The sequence below is a fragment of the Syngnathus typhle genome, linkage group LG20 (assembly GCF_033458585.1).
Source record: "Syngnathus typhle isolate RoL2023-S1 ecotype Sweden linkage group LG20, RoL_Styp_1.0, whole genome shotgun sequence".
Lineage (NCBI taxonomy): Eukaryota > Metazoa > Chordata > Actinopteri > Syngnathiformes > Syngnathidae > Syngnathus > Syngnathus typhle.
In genome coordinates, this window is record NC_083757.1 from 2,164,156 (window position 1) to 2,178,944 (window position 14,789).

Below are 14,789 nucleotides of genomic sequence, written 5' to 3' on the forward strand. Positions count from 1 at the left end.
GACTCTTGGACATGAAGACTAGACTTGAGGATTGAACCCACCACCTACTTTGTTTTTGGGGGAGTCTCCCTAATCATAACCCTAACTCTAACCCTCTCAAAATAATTTTCTTAAATAAGTCATATTTTGACCTGACCTTGGGTATTCTAATGTTAAACATCTCCTCAAGATGGTCTCCCATCAAGGGTACTGCTCACACCCTATTTGCATTATATCATGAAAAATAAATGATTATAAAACATAAAATCATTTTATATTCATTGTCTGTGTTTTTCTCCCATGCCAATTCATTTATGAAGTGAAGAGACTCATTGTTCTCCCTCCAAAATGACTGCTGCTGTTTCTATGGTAACAGTCAGAGAGCTGTCCCAGTTTGAGGAGCTGCCTTTTTGTTGAATTTTTTTTATGAAAACGTTCAAATCCCCTGCTCCAGTCAAACACTTACGAGAGGTTTTGCTATAGTCATCTCGAGAACATTGTGTTCAACGTACCTGAAGCAGCAGATGAGGACGATGAGGACGCTGTGTGTCGTCGGTTGATGGGAGTGGAGCAACTTATCGTCTGACAGATCTTGAATTCCACCCATCTTCTTTTGGACATGCCGTGTCTAACTTGATGCCACCTGTGAGAGCAGATAGCTTTTGTGCAGCAGCAGCAGCAGCAGCAGCAGCAGCAGCAGCAGCAGCAGCAGCAGAGGGAACTGCAGGGCATTTGAAAGTTTAGGCCCTGGTCTAAATAATTCATTCAAAGACGGAGTATTGTGTCAGCAGCCCCCAAACATGAGCAGAATATAGAGTTTGACAGTTGAATCAACATTTGAATGCATCTAAAATGAAATGAGTGTATTTTCTGATACCATTGGAAACCTTTAAGGCTGAGTTAATGAGAAAAATCATGACAAAACGGGTTATAGAGAATGCACTCTTCACTGATTAGTTGGCCACTACTTCTGCAGAGTAAAAGTGGACAAATGCAGGAAATTTAGATTCACAGTAATTGCATTTACCTTTTTACCCATCCTCACTTGAATCTTACACCATGCAGGAGTGAAAGCTGTTTTGCATTATGAATAGCTTGTGCTTCTGTTAAAATATTCATAAGTGGAGACCCTCATCAGTGTTGAGAGCCAAAGGATCAGTGAGTCTGTGTGTCTGAAGCCAGCATAAAGAAAAGATCATTTAAACATGTGGCTAAACTTTGAAATACTAACAATATAACAGTAGAAACAATTTGGTGATGTCACTATGGCCTCGTAGGACACGTTACTGCTACTAAGTAACATACTAGTTGAAACTATTAGCAATGAACATTGTACTGTGTGTGTTTTTTTAATTCAAAATATGTAATGCAATCAAACGTATTATAGTGAAGCTTATAACTAAGCATGTAACCTCTTAAAACGTTTTAATTAAGTACAATGGGGTTTCATTATTTTTGTGCTAAATAATGAAGAGAGACCACAAGGTGGCGGTAGCTAGATCGCTGGTGAATAACCAGACAAGAAAAAGAAAAAGAAGAAGATTAAAGAATCAACGAAGAAGAAAAGGTAACTTCCATTCTAATGTCTTATAAGCAGATATGTCAATTTTAACTAATGTAAAAGGTTATAACACAACTATATACAAACTAATATATTGTCTTCTGCTCGTCTTTCGTCTTTTCCTTTTTAAACGTTATGGAATAACAGTGACGTTTAAATTTTTCTTGTTCTACAGACAAGTATTCACACTTCAAGCTGTTTTTTTTTTCATTAGAATTTATTGTAGTGCCACTCTGCCTAAAAATGTTGTTTGAATGTTGTTAATATAAGCTTAAACAATTATAATGTTATGTATGTACTATGTCTAAATGTCCTGATGTTAAGTGTGATTATGCTATTTTCAGGTCCCATGATGGTAGTTGTAAGGAAATCACACTGATAAAAAATGGCTACTGCGTTCAAAGCATTTATTGGCCTCCACAGATTATTCACTTTCCAAAAACCTTTTAAATGCATCACAGTGCAGTCCGTGACAACTTGCCCTCTGCCGAGGTTTTACAGTGTGGCACCGAAGGAGAATGATACCAAAGCATCTGTGAACCCTGAAAACAAATCTCTGCTGGAGAACTTGAATCAGTTGGGGGTAGATGTGATGAAGGCGCGCCAGCGTCAGCCCGGCGTTCTCCGTAGGGTCTTCACAAATGAGCACGGCCTTGTGCTCTTCCTGCAGAGCAAAGGTGCCAGCCGCCAGATTGTTGCCAGCATCATATCGCGTTATCCACGTGCCATCACCCGTTCCCTGCATCATCTGGAGGAGCGCTGGCAGCTGTGGAGGAACATCTTCCAGACCGACATGGAGATTGTGTCCATCCTTGAACGCTCGCCCGAGTCATTCTTTCGCTCCAGTGACAACAGCAACTTGAAGAAGAACATAGCTTACCTGTCTTCACTAGGACTCAGCAACAAGGACCTTCATCGGCTGCTCACCACTGCACCGCGCATCTTCTCAAACAGGCTGGAGCTCAACAAGCAGATGGTGGAGTTCTTGGAGGACATCAGTGCTGAGCTCGGCGGGACTGGCTCCAAGGAGTTTGCCAAAGCGATCATTTCCAGAAACCTTTACATTCTCATCCGGAGCACAAAAAGAGTCAAGGCGAACATCGACAACTTACAAGCGGCTCTCGAATTGAGCAACGCTGACCTCCTGGCCCTGCTTCAAGGGCCGGCTGCAAGAATCCTGGACCTCTCCAGTGAGTACTTAAAAAAGAATATTACCAGCCTTAAGCAGAGGCTTCTTGTGCTGGGCCTTTGTGAAGATGATGTCAAAAAGATGATTGTCAGCTTTCCAACGCTTCTGTACACAAAGGAAATGACACTGAGCACAAAATTGGACTATCTCCTAAAAGAAGGAATCACAATGAAGCAGATACTGAAGAAGCCCAAGATATTGGAGTACAGCATGGAGAATGTCACAGCCAAAATTGACAAGCTTCGCAAGGTCGGCTATGACTTCCAGGCACACGGCATCGGCGTCCTGGACTTGAGTCAGAAGCGATTTTCAGCCAAGATAGAGAAACTCGCCGAGGAGTAAATGGAGCCTTTTATATTCATATAATGTTGCTCACCATTCAACGTGTATTTTGCTTTGACTGAATAATTTGCAGCAAGGGGACTGTGTGCCCAGCTGCTGAAAACGGTAAATATATTTCATATAGTGAGAGCAACTCATGTATTAATATTAGTTGCATTTACTTTCTGTGTCTTAATGTGCTAATATGGCTTCTGCTGCAATTGTAAAAGCAAATCAGTAATTTAATCAAACACATGTACATTACCATTATAAAATACGAGTGAGGAAAACGTTGCTTTCTACGTACTTACTATATTATAATGATTGTAGCACCCGGGACGATGATGATGATGCACTGCATCCCCGGGACGGAACCAATGTTTTTCATATGTCGTTTCCGGACCCCTTTAAGCGATGGACTGAGTCCTACTCACGCGCAGTTTAGCTTCTTTACTGCGACTGTAAAAACATGTAAATAAAAACGACTTTCATACAGTGTTCACTGGCATTAAGAAATAGCTTATGCTTCGTCGTCGACTGTTTCAACTGCGATATTAACGTGGCGTTAGCCGCAAGCATACTAGCAGACGACAGGCTGTCAACACCGGCAAACTAGTAAGTAAGCACCACGGCAGATGTTTACTATAAACTACTTACTACGATAATCGTGTATGTTGTACTTTAACAGAAACAAGCAGCTGTGATGGAAAAACCTGCAGAGGAAACGGCAGTTGCAAAAGGGACAGAGGCGGCAGTAAAGGGAGAAGCAGCCCTCAAACCCGAGTGAGTCCTTCAACTCTGAACAACTACCAAACTGTTTCGGTTCGCTCCTTGCTGAAGCACCTATTATCTAGTGTTGTTGTGCACTGTCCAAAGCCTTTTTTTAAATAAGTAATGCTTTTGCACCTTGTTGTTGCATGTCGGTGCAGGCCACTGTCTTTTTTAACCATCTTAACACCGAAACACGCTTGTGACAACCCAACTGCATTTACAGATTCATCACCAACAAAGAAAAATTCCACGAGTTTCTTGACTCCCATTGCCCGAAGGGAGGCGAGAACAAAGTGACGGGGGAGCACACTGGGGAGCCTGAAACAAAAAAGGTGAAGTTAGACACAGAGGATGTCAACAAAGGCGCCAAAGTGGATGGCAAACGACTGAGGGGGCAGAACAAGTCAAGGCCGCACAAGAAACCCACGACGTACGATGAAAAGAGGCTGTGTGCCTCAGTTATTCAGGTAGGAATTTTAACGACATTTCTATTTTCCACACGGCTTGCCCTAATTAGGTGAGCTGAAGCCAGAGTTAACCTGTTGCGATTAGATGTTCTAAATTCCCGTTCCTCATTGTCAGGGCAACAAGCAATGTCCTTATGGCGACAAGTGCCATTTCTACCACGACGTTGCCACCTACTTGGCCAACAAGCCCGCCGACATCGGTGAACGCTGCCACGTGTACGACACTTTTGGTAAGTGTGCGTATGGCCTTTCCTGTCGCTTCGCCAAGGCGCACACCACGGCGGAACTGAAGAGCGCCGAGAACGCCGACGTGGTGAAAATCTACGAGGGCCGCACGCCGGTCCGGAACAGCCTCAGTAAAGAGCTGCAGAATCGTCTGAGGAAGCATGCCGTTGATTTCGACAAGTCGGCAGAGTACCTCAAGACGCTTAACAACAACAAGGATAAAAAAGAACAGCAGGGCAATGGTAGGAAGTCATTTACAGCGGTTCTCAAACTGGTGTTCACAGTTATTTGGAAGTTTGCAAAATGATGTGGTGTCTTTTACCAGGTGCTGTAGATTTACCACCAGATCAGACGACCCAATCAAAATGTGAATCTACTGATTCAGAAACACAGGTAAAAAAAAATGTAGCTACTTGATCTGACTTAAATACGTCAGGATGAAACACACCCAAGTGTTCGATTTCCACCGAATCTCTTTATTTTCAGGTGAGCTCTGAGAAGTCGTCCACTGTGAAAACTGTCGGTGCGTTGACCGATGTAGATGTCATCAAGTTACGAGCGTGTGAGAAAAAGCAGGTAGCTTTCCAACCTCCCTGTCTCTTATTTTTAGAAACAAAAGACTGAATGAATGTTTTGTCTTTGAAGGTGGACTTCCGAGACAAACTCTACCTTGCCCCCTTAACAACCGTAAGCGCCTCGAGAGCGGAAGTTTCACACGCGCCATTGCCGCAGCCGTTCATTGTCGACCTCTTTCCTCAGTGCGGCAACCTGCCGTTCCGCCGCGTCTGCAAGCGTCTAGGAGCTGATATCACCTGCGGCGAGATGGCCATGTGCACCAATCTGCTTCAGGGTCAGCAGTCCGAGTGGGCCTTGCTCAAGAGGCACGAGAGTGAAGATCTCTTTGGAGTTCAGGTTCGAAAACAAGTGGAAAGGCCACCACACACCAAAATGGCAGTGTCAAATGTTGTTCATTTTTGAGCTCCTTGAGTCTTTTTATTTATTTACTTTTTTTTTTTTTAGGTGGAGGGCTGCTTCCCCGACACCATGACGAGATGCGCCGAGCTCATCAACAACAACACAGAGGTGGACTTTGTGGACATCAACTCGGGGTGCCCCATTGACCTCGTGTATAAAAAGGTGAGCTTTTTTCCCCCCGCTATGTTGTCTCTTATAACACACAAGCCTGACTCATGTTTGTTTTTTGGTCCTCAGGGTGGAGGCTGCGGCTTGATGACCCGCACCCGCAAATTTGAACAGATAGTACGGGGAATGAACTACGTGAGTGTGCATTTTCAAATGATTAGGTGCAATTTTTGGAGGAAACAAATATTTGTTTATTTTATTTTTTCTCTTTTCTACTATAGGTGCTGGATGTCCCTTTGACAGTAAAGATCCGCACCGGCGTTCAGGAGAAGAACAACATCGCACATAAACTCATCCCAGAGATGAAGAATTGGGGAGTGTCTATGATCACAGTAATTATTTTTCTCCAAATTATTATGCCTTTAAAAGTTATGTTAAATAATTATTCGAGGTTTTCATTCACTGGTTTTTGCAGTGTGTTGTCTGTGTATTTGGATATTTTTCTTCTTGACTGTTTGCCGCCGTCTCAACTTGGCAAATGAGATGTTATTTTCAATTGCCTCCTTACCTGGTGAAATAAACTAAACTGAGCTTCAGCAGTAAATTGCCTGCTTAATTTTTTCTTCATGTGGAACTTTAGCTGCATGGCCGCTCCAGAGAGCAACGCTACACCAAGCTGGCCGATTGGGACTACATCACTGCCTGCTCCAAGCTGGCCAGCCCCATCCCACTCTTTGGTAGAATTGGAAAGATGGATCCATCTGAAACCATTGTTGCATTTTTAAACATGCAGGGCAATGCATTGATGTTTTTCTCGTTAGGTAATGGCGATATTCTGTCCTATGAGGATGCCATGAGAGCCAAAAAGACAGGCGTTTCTGGAATCATGATTGCAAGGTTGGTGTTTCTTTTAGTTCCAAATCAAACGATGGACTTAACTGCAGAGAGTACCTGGCCATTATGCTGTGGAAAATGTTCTGATCATATACCAGGGGTGCATTGGTGAAGCCATGGCTCTTCACGGAAATCAAGGAGAGCCGTCACTGGGACATTTCGTCGACCGAGCGCTTGGACATCCTCCGGGACTTCAGTAACTATGGCTTGGAGCACTGGGGCTCGGACACACGCGGCGTGGAAAAGACACGCACCTTCATGCTTGAGTGGCTTTCCTTTATGTGCAGGTGGGACGCTTGTTTCAGGAGCAACCTTTCACATGCAAACTTTGTAACGGATTAAAATGTATTTTAGGTACATTCCAGTGGGACTGCTGGAGCGAGTGCCGGTGAAGATCAACGAGAGGCCACCCTACTACATGGGGAGGAACTACTTGGAGTCCCTGATGGCCAGTCAAAACGTCGGCGACTGGATCAGGATCAGGTGAGCGGACGACCTGTTCCATCAGGAGTCTTTTTTTCATTTGTGCTTTCTTTCAAATGTTTTGTTTGTTTTCCAGTGAAATGCTGCTTGGACCCGTGCCCCCAAATTTCAACTTCTTGCCCAAACATAAAGCCAATTCATATAAGTGATTTATACTTTTTCCTCAACGAGAACCACAAAGACAATTTGATTTATTTGTATTTTATTTTTTTGTGGCTGAGACTCAAGTAATCAAGTGCGTTCTGGCTAATAAGAAAAATTAAGTTCATTTGTGTTTGGGTACACTTGTACATGCAATAAAGCCACAACCAAATTTGTATTTAAACAATGTATGAGTCAATTTTGTTCACCCAAAATAAACATAATTAAGCCTATGATCAAATCAAATATGGCTGACATTGCACACCTGCCTCCTAATTGGATGGGGTTTGACTAATCACAAGCCACCCGCGGTGATCAGTTAAGTACCTGGACCAAGGTGTGGCAGTTGCATTGGTTCTGCCATGTCACATTTGTTTTCTTTTGGGGTCCATATGGCTCACCTGTGGCTGCTGGTGGTCATGACCTGGGGTCTCCTGGTTTGGGGATGGGATCAGGAAGGTGAAACATCACTTTCTGTAGAACTGAAACCCGAGACTGGGGTGTTGGATGATGACAATGACGGCGAAGGGACTTTACCTGATCCTGAGGAACCCCATCTGGGAAAGGGAAGTTGGGCAACAAGCAGAACTCAGGAGGACTCTGTCGAACCCTCCCCAAGGGTATGTAAGAGCGCCACTGATCCAAGTCAAGTTGATTCCACCCCGAGCCCATTGCCTCGCTCAGGCGTTACACCCAGGGCACCCGCGTCAAGGTGTCGCACACCGCCACCCCTGCAAACGCCACCAAGGGCTCAACGTGAGTGCAAAGTGGAGTCAGTTTGCCATTTAGGGGTAGATTGGTTTAATTGGTATTGTGACTATTTTGGAAAAATGTCTCCTAAAATTTTGAACATCCCTGATTTAATTTCAGACTGTACCGTGGCCCCCGAAGAACAACTGCTTTGTGGCCATTTCGGAATTTTACCCGTTGACTGCGAGGCCATGGGATGCTGTGTGAATCCAACTTTGCATACATGCTTCTATCCAATGGATGGTGAATTTTTTTTTTTCTTCTAATAAAAGTTGCACTTGCACTATTTCAGGCTTTTTTTTACAGTGTTTAGCTTTCCAATTAATGTCAAATTTTCCACACAGAGTGCACGGTAGATCTCCATTTTGTTTTCATTATCCGGTCCACATACGGATCCATGCCTGTTGACCCCACCCATCTTGTGATTCCCGGAACAAAGTGCAAACCCGCTGTGGTGAATTCCAACTTTGCCATCTTTAAGTTTAAAGTAACCGAGTGTGGAACGCATATGTATGTAAGTTGTCACTCAGTCGCATGCAGACTTGCTTGCTTTCTCCTGCCTCAAAACACCCCAATTGACTTTCAGGAAATTGGATTGACAAGGTTCTACCTGGCTGAGGTCCAGACACTAGTCCAAGCTCTCAGGCTCAAGTATGGCATCATCACAAGAACTGATCCATTAAGGTTGTCAATGTTACACCAGCGACATAAACGTTTTCCCCACCGGCGGCGATGACATTACAAATGTCCCTTCAATTTTAGGTTCCTGGTGGAGTGTCGCTACGGATTGGCTGCCCGTGACCAGCAGCCGTTGGCCAGCGTCGGCTTCATGGTGAAGATCCCAAGTCGCAATGTGCCGACGTCCATCTACTCTGATGGTTTATACGGTGTTCAATTGAGGATCGCGACAGGTTGGGATTCGCAGATTAATCCGTGATACTGTGATTGATTACTTTGATATCACCCCGTCTGTTTTGGTGTTGTGCTTAATTCCAAACAGATAAGACCTTTTCTACTTTCCTGCCTTCTTTCCCTAAATTGCGCTACATCCTTGGCAAACCTGTGTATTTGCAGCTGAGACTGTTTTCTCCCAAACCCAAAGCGACCATTCTGGTCAAGTACTGTCTGGCGTTCCCTCGCTCAGCAAAAAATGCCCTGGTGCTCGTTTACGAAGGGTAAGCCCATCATCTCAACCCACCAACCTCGATTGCTGTTTTTATCTGATTTACCAGGTACGCCGTGTTTCTCACTGTAGGTGTGCCAATCCTTATGATCCAAGTGTGGCTATTCTGCAAGTGAGTGATTTGCCCCAAAATCGCCATCAGAGAAATTTTGAGGTCAAGGCATTCCAATTTATGGATGTTAAGACTAAGAGGTACCTCGATGAGCAAGTGAGTATCTGGAAAGCCATTAGAGTGGAGCGTCTACTGATTCTTATTGCTTGAAACAATGTATTTAAGGTCCATGTAGCAGTAGTAAGACAATTTAGTGGACAAAGCAAATGACCAGGGTGAATTTGTAGTAGTCGCCAAGTCATTTTATTAGTACTTGGAATTGTCTTGTACAACTGCAGACCTGAAGCTTGTTATTTGATATAGAATAAAAACTAACTATCCATCATACTTAATTTTGCCCTTTACAGATCCACTTTATGTGCTCTTCTGAGGTTTGCTGGTCAGATGAGAAACTTTGCGAAGAGCGCTGCTTTGATGGAAAAGTGAGATTGTAAATATTGCAGGATGGTGTTAGAGTAAAAATATTTTAATGTTACTTTTTTTGCAGGAATCTTAAGGACTCGTAGCCTATGGACGAAAACCTACTTTTTATTGTACATTAAATAAAGCTGCCAAATGTATCCTGTTGTGCATTTAATCAAACAAGCTGCTGAATGGATCATGTTGGGCTTTTAAATTTCCTCCCATAATTTCAGGTAAAGGTCACTCATTTGTTTGTTAAAACTGGATTAAGGTTTGTACAACGGCGGAGCTCAAATTAGAATGCTGTTGCAAACTGAATATTTAATTTATTGGAAAAAAGTGGAACGTCAGAGTAATGACGTCACTCGATGACCATTCGATTGTATTAGCATGTTTTAGTTAACATGCTCTATTTTCGTCCCAATACTAAAAATAATTCATGTTTATCTACTGTTTACGTGTTTGATTCTAATTCGATAATTTAGAAAAAAGAAGAAAAAAAAGACAAACTCATTTGCAGTAACCCACAATCCTTTGCGAAACAAACACGAGAGCAAAATATCAAAACATTTAAGCCCATTTTCACGTCCTCTCTTTGTTTTGTAAACCTGTTCATCTATCTAACAAATACAACTTTTACGTCAATTTGCAGTTTTGGTTTTGGTTGGGGGTGTTTCAGTATATTTTTTTTAATTATTACGACGACGAAGCCGGGCGGCGGACTCCAAAGAATTCGTCAGACTGGGGGAGTGACGTTGTTAAATTGGCCGCACGAGTTTTAAAAGTGAGTAGGAAATTATTCCATTAAATCATTGTTTATCCGTATTCCTCAAACGGTTCAACTGTGTTATTGCAAAGTATTTGAAAGAAAACGTTTTTTCCCCTATACGATTTGCTTGAAATAGCACTGCTATCGACCACGAACCTGACTGCTAGCTACTTGTCGCCCTCGGTTTAAACTCTTTGGTCTAAGAAAATACAACACTAAACGAATGCTTAATTACCCTTAAAATCCTGATAAATGTCAATCATGAGTCCTTTTCATTGAAGCAAGACAATCTATCTATTGCATCATTCATATCCAAGGCAATGCCGTATAGCTTTGAAGGGGCAGAAAAAGAATGATAAAAGACAAAATTGAATGAAAATAAAATACCACCCCACCCTTAAAGCAGCTGTAATGAAGATATTCAACATAACAGTAAAGTGACAAAAGCACAAGTGAGCTGTCAGAGCCAGCTAAGTCTTCGTTTGCAGCCCAATTTCTAACAGTTTTTTCATGAAACTCAAAGTTTCTTTGGTGGGGTGTGTCAAGACTCGAGGGTGCATTTCCCAAAATCAACAGAATGTAAGACTGCAGATGTAGTTCCTTGTGCTCTTTGGGTAACCACACACTGCTGTCAGCAAAGTAGGTGGAGTTAGACTCATGCACAGCTCATAAAGCAGTCCTAAGGTGGAGTTTGTCTCACTATTCTCCCTCTGTCGTTCTCAGCTATTTCCAACCAGACAAAATGGCTCATCTCCCTGCTCTTTTCAAGTATGTGGATGAACACCAGGAGCTATACATAGAGGTAAGATGATGCTACTCGAAATCCTCTACTGTAAAAAAAATATGTGTTGATACATGTATTTTGACCAGCGCCTGGCGGAATGGGTGGGCGTCCAGAGCGTGTCCGCCTGGCCGGAGAAGCGCGGCGAGATCAAGAAGATGATGCAAATGGCTGCTAAGGACATTGTGCGGCTGGGTGGCACAGTGGAGATGGTGGACATAGGCCAGCAGGAGGTATGACCAAACACTAATAGAACTAATCAGGATCAACAGAAGAAAGAATTTGACATGAAAAAAAGGTTTGAGAGTGTTTCTATTTGTTGCAGCTTTCAAGCGGGGACAAGATCCCCCTGCCTCCAATCATCCTGGGACATCTGGGCTCAGACCCGGGGAAGAAGACGGTGTGCATCTACGGCCACCTCGATGTCCAGCCGGCCAACATCGACGACGGCTGGGACACGGAGCCGTTCACTCTGGTGGAGAAAGATGGTGAACATGAATGAAATGAAAAGTGGAAGTAACAGCTCGCCGACATACTTCAGGATTAAGTGTACAAAAGGGAGTCATACAGAAACTAAAAATGTAGAGACAAAACTTTTTGACACTTTGAATATAGAGACAGTTTCAGTTTTTTTTTGTACACTTAATCATGAAGTATGTCGGTGAGCTGTTACTTTCACTTTTTAATTCCGGCTGTTTTCGGCTGACCTGTTTTGATATGACACATTTGAGAAGTTAACATACCTGAGGGGAGAAAGCCTGCTAAGTTTATTTTTCAGCTGCACAGTAGGTTTTATGTTTACTGCTACAAGCATGGTAAGACGTGCAGCTTTTATCATCGTTGACACTCATTACCAAAGTCCCTTTTCCAAGTCATCATGTCTTATCTCTCTACTCGCAAAGTAGAACTCGCTAGTAAGTGTCATTATCTTGCTTTGTTGTCGCTGTTGTAGGTGTGTGGACTTTATAGCGCTTGTATGGACTGAAGAAAATCACATTTGCGGTGATCAGTCAGCTGACAGAAAGCAGCACCTCCTCCACATCCTCTTCCCGTCTCTTAGTTTTTGCCTGTTCAGCATTTATTTTGCTCATCTGTGCTCCAATAAGAAAATGTATTCAGCTAAAAAACATTTAGAACAGTGGTTGCAAAGCCTCAGTCCAAAGTTTTATTATTATTATTATTATTTTTTTTACAAAGCTACCTCATGCATAAAAATATAATTTCATAGCCATAGACAAAAAACCTTTAGTGTTGTTAAAAAAAAAAAAAAAAAAACTCTTTTTGTGTGTGTGCACAGGAAAGCTCTATGGCAGAGGCTCCACTGATGACAAAGGTCCCGTGTTGGCTTGGTTTAACTGCATCGAAGCCTACCAGAAGATCCAGCAGGTAAACTTTCAGCAAGAATGCATCAACACCTTGATTGCTTGACGACCACTGTTGAGTGTCCAAAGTTCTCCATGCAAAATGGCTTCTCGCTACAGTCACTTAATCATTAATCCCACTGGCATCAATCACAGCATTTGTTGCGTCTCCCAACTTTGTTTGTTTTAACTCGTATTTATTATGAGATGCCTCTTACTTGGCAGGAGCTTCCCATCAACATCAAGTTCTGCTTTGAGGGCATGGAGGAGTCCGGATCAGAGGGCCTGGATGAATTGGTCTTCTCTCGCAAGGACAGCTTCTTTAAAGACGTGGACTACGTTTGCATCTCGGACAACTACTGGCTGGGCAAGACCAAGCCCTGCATCACCTACGGCCTGAGAGGAATCTGCTACTTCTTTATCGAGGTTGACATCTTGACTTTTTGTTTTGAGGCTTTGACCAACAGCATGTTTGTAACAGCTTGGGGCTATTTTTAAAGGTGGACGGATGTGAGAAGGACCTGCACTCGGGCGTTTTTGGCGGCTCTGTTCACGAGGCCATGACGGACCTTATTTCACTTATGGGCAAGTGAAACTGCTGTTTGTTATTCTAGCTGACAGTGTATAAAGAAAGGGAACTTATTGTATCTCAAACTGGACCTGAGGCTTAGTCAGTGTGAAGGGATTTTTATTTTTTTTTATACAAAAGATGCCCTCACATTCTCAGAGTTTTGGAGCACATATGAAGAGTGGTGGCATGTCCACATTCTCCACTTTCCACAAATCTGACCGTTTGCTTTTTCTCTCTTTTTTTAAGGCTCGCTGTTGGACAGGAGAGGGAAGATCTTGATTCCTGGCATGTACGACGACGTGGCTCCTTTAACAGACGACGAGAGGCAACTTTACGAGAAGATCGAGTTTGACTTGGAGGAGTACTGTAAAGACGTCGGAGTCGGGCAGCTACTGCACAGCACCAAGGCAAGCCAAGGCTGTCGTGATGGGAGAAGCGAGGCCATAGCACATTTGGTTAACTGATTTTTTTTCTTGCAGGAGCAGATCTTAATGCATCGCTGGAGGTACCCCTCGCTTTCTCTGCACGGCATTGAGGGTGCTTTCTCCGATACGGGCGCCAAGACGGTTATCCCCCGCAAAGTCAACGGCAAATTCTCCATCCGCCTGGTGCCTGACATGGATCCCAAAGTTGTGGAGAAGAAAGTAAGATAAAACAATTTAAATTTAAAAACCAATTAATTTTAATGTAATCAAATGAAATAAAACTAAATAATTACAAAAAAATTGCTCAGCCATTTTGTGGTAGTCAGCATGGGTCTTTGTGGTTTGCCAGAAGTGGCTGGCCCTGCAAACCTAATAATAAAACCTGGTAGTCCGTACACTTTGAGGAAGTAGATCTCTTTGCCCGTTAGGATTTTCTATTTTAAATTTTTTAACTTAAAGTCACACTTAGAAAGTTGACTCGCTCACTCACTCACCATCATTCTAAATCACCAGTGGCTCAGTATCACACAAGTCAATATTTCTGGGTTTAATTTGTATTTATTCATCACATTCATTATTTTGGTTTTCAGGTGACTGACTATCTGCAAAAGAAGTTTGCAGAACTGGAGAGCCCCAACAAGCTGAAAGTGTCAATGGGCCACGGGGCCAAAGCCTGGGTGTCTGACTTCAACCATCCGCACTATATGGCGGGTCGCAAAGCCATGAAGACGGGTATGTACTGCTTGTCACGGAGGTGGCAGGAGTACTCAAATTCTGTACTTAAGTAAAAGTATGGGTTATTACGTTTAAAACCAAAAACTGGTCTAATTAGGACCTATCGAAATAGTCTCCTCACTGCTGTTCAAATGACGCAACATTTCTTCCCACTACATTCTTGTCAATCTCTACACTGGCAACCTCTTGGATTAAATCATCTGTCATGACAGTCTTTGGCGTGGAACCAGACCTGACACGCGAGGGCGGCAGTATCCCCGTTACCCTGACCTTCCAGGAGGCGACAGGGCGCAACGTCATGTTGCTTCCCGTGGGTTCCTCTGACGACGGAGCGCACTCCCAGAACGAAAAACTCAACAGGTGCTTGTCTTTTTTACAGCCTTTTCTTCAAGCCTCGTGAGTCATGTTCTTTATTTTGTTTATTCTCAGAACAAACTACATTCAGGGGATTAAGATGCTGGGTGCGTATTTCCATGAGGTGTCCCAACTGGAATAGACTCCATTGTCACACTGCTGCTGAATTAAATAGCTGACAATAATAAAAATATTTTCTTTGTTACTCTATTCCTGGCTGATGTATGTCTCA

General features: G+C 43.1%; 4 protein-coding genes across 6 annotated transcripts; all 4 read left to right on the forward strand.

The window, feature by feature from the left end:
• The first annotated feature begins 1,515 nt into the window (after positions 1–1,515).
• LOC133145024 (transcription termination factor 1b, mitochondrial) lies at positions 1,516–3,665 on the forward strand. The gene is made up of 2 exons (XM_061268096.1): positions 1,516–1,546; positions 1,885–3,665. Exon 2 carries the CDS (start codon positions 1,926–1,928, stop codon positions 3,069–3,071), a length of 1,146 nt encoding a protein of 381 aa, XP_061124080.1. The 5' UTR covers positions 1,516–1,546; positions 1,885–1,925; the 3' UTR covers positions 3,072–3,665.
• dus3l (dihydrouridine synthase 3-like (S. cerevisiae)) lies at positions 3,166–7,301 on the forward strand. Its single transcript, XM_061268076.1, has 16 exons — positions 3,166–3,665; positions 3,739–3,833; positions 4,045–4,288; positions 4,404–4,755; positions 4,839–4,906; positions 5,000–5,089; positions 5,159–5,200; positions 5,273–5,425; positions 5,534–5,650; positions 5,726–5,791; positions 5,878–5,988; positions 6,237–6,333; positions 6,418–6,493; positions 6,589–6,777; positions 6,845–6,973; positions 7,050–7,301. The coding sequence occupies exons 2-16, from the start codon at positions 3,754–3,756 to the stop codon at positions 7,120–7,122; spliced, it is 1,887 nt and encodes a 628-aa protein (XP_061124060.1). The 5' UTR covers positions 3,166–3,665; positions 3,739–3,753; the 3' UTR covers positions 7,123–7,301.
• A 136-nt stretch (positions 7,302–7,437) lies between these two features.
• LOC133145018 (zona pellucida sperm-binding protein 1-like) lies at positions 7,438–9,719 on the forward strand. 3 transcript variants are annotated; one of them, XM_061268086.1, is made up of 8 exons: positions 7,438–8,107; positions 8,209–8,378; positions 8,451–8,548; positions 8,627–8,775; positions 8,865–9,039; positions 9,120–9,255; positions 9,507–9,581; positions 9,647–9,719. In XM_061268086.1, the coding sequence occupies exons 1-8, from the start codon at positions 7,477–7,479 to the stop codon at positions 9,653–9,655; spliced, it is 1,443 nt and encodes a 480-aa protein (XP_061124070.1). In that variant the 5' UTR covers positions 7,438–7,476; the 3' UTR covers positions 9,656–9,719. The 3 variants fall into 3 exon arrangements, with proteins under 3 accessions (XP_061124070.1, XP_061124069.1, XP_061124071.1); XM_061268085.1 differs by having other exon boundaries at positions 9,507–9,719; XM_061268087.1 differs by lacking the exon at positions 7,438–8,107 and having other exon boundaries at positions 8,115–8,378; positions 9,507–9,719.
• A 366-nt stretch (positions 9,720–10,085) lies between these two features.
• Positions 10,086–14,767, forward strand: cndp2 (carnosine dipeptidase 2). Its single transcript, XM_061268088.1, has 12 exons — positions 10,086–10,345; positions 11,054–11,132; positions 11,201–11,344; positions 11,437–11,599; positions 12,409–12,497; positions 12,698–12,898; positions 12,973–13,057; positions 13,290–13,450; positions 13,523–13,687; positions 14,059–14,200; positions 14,416–14,563; positions 14,633–14,767. Exons 2-12 carry the CDS (start codon positions 11,073–11,075, stop codon positions 14,697–14,699), a joined length of 1,425 nt encoding a protein of 474 aa, XP_061124072.1. The 5' UTR covers positions 10,086–10,345; positions 11,054–11,072; the 3' UTR covers positions 14,700–14,767.
• Positions 14,768–14,789: the final 22 nt, after the last annotated feature.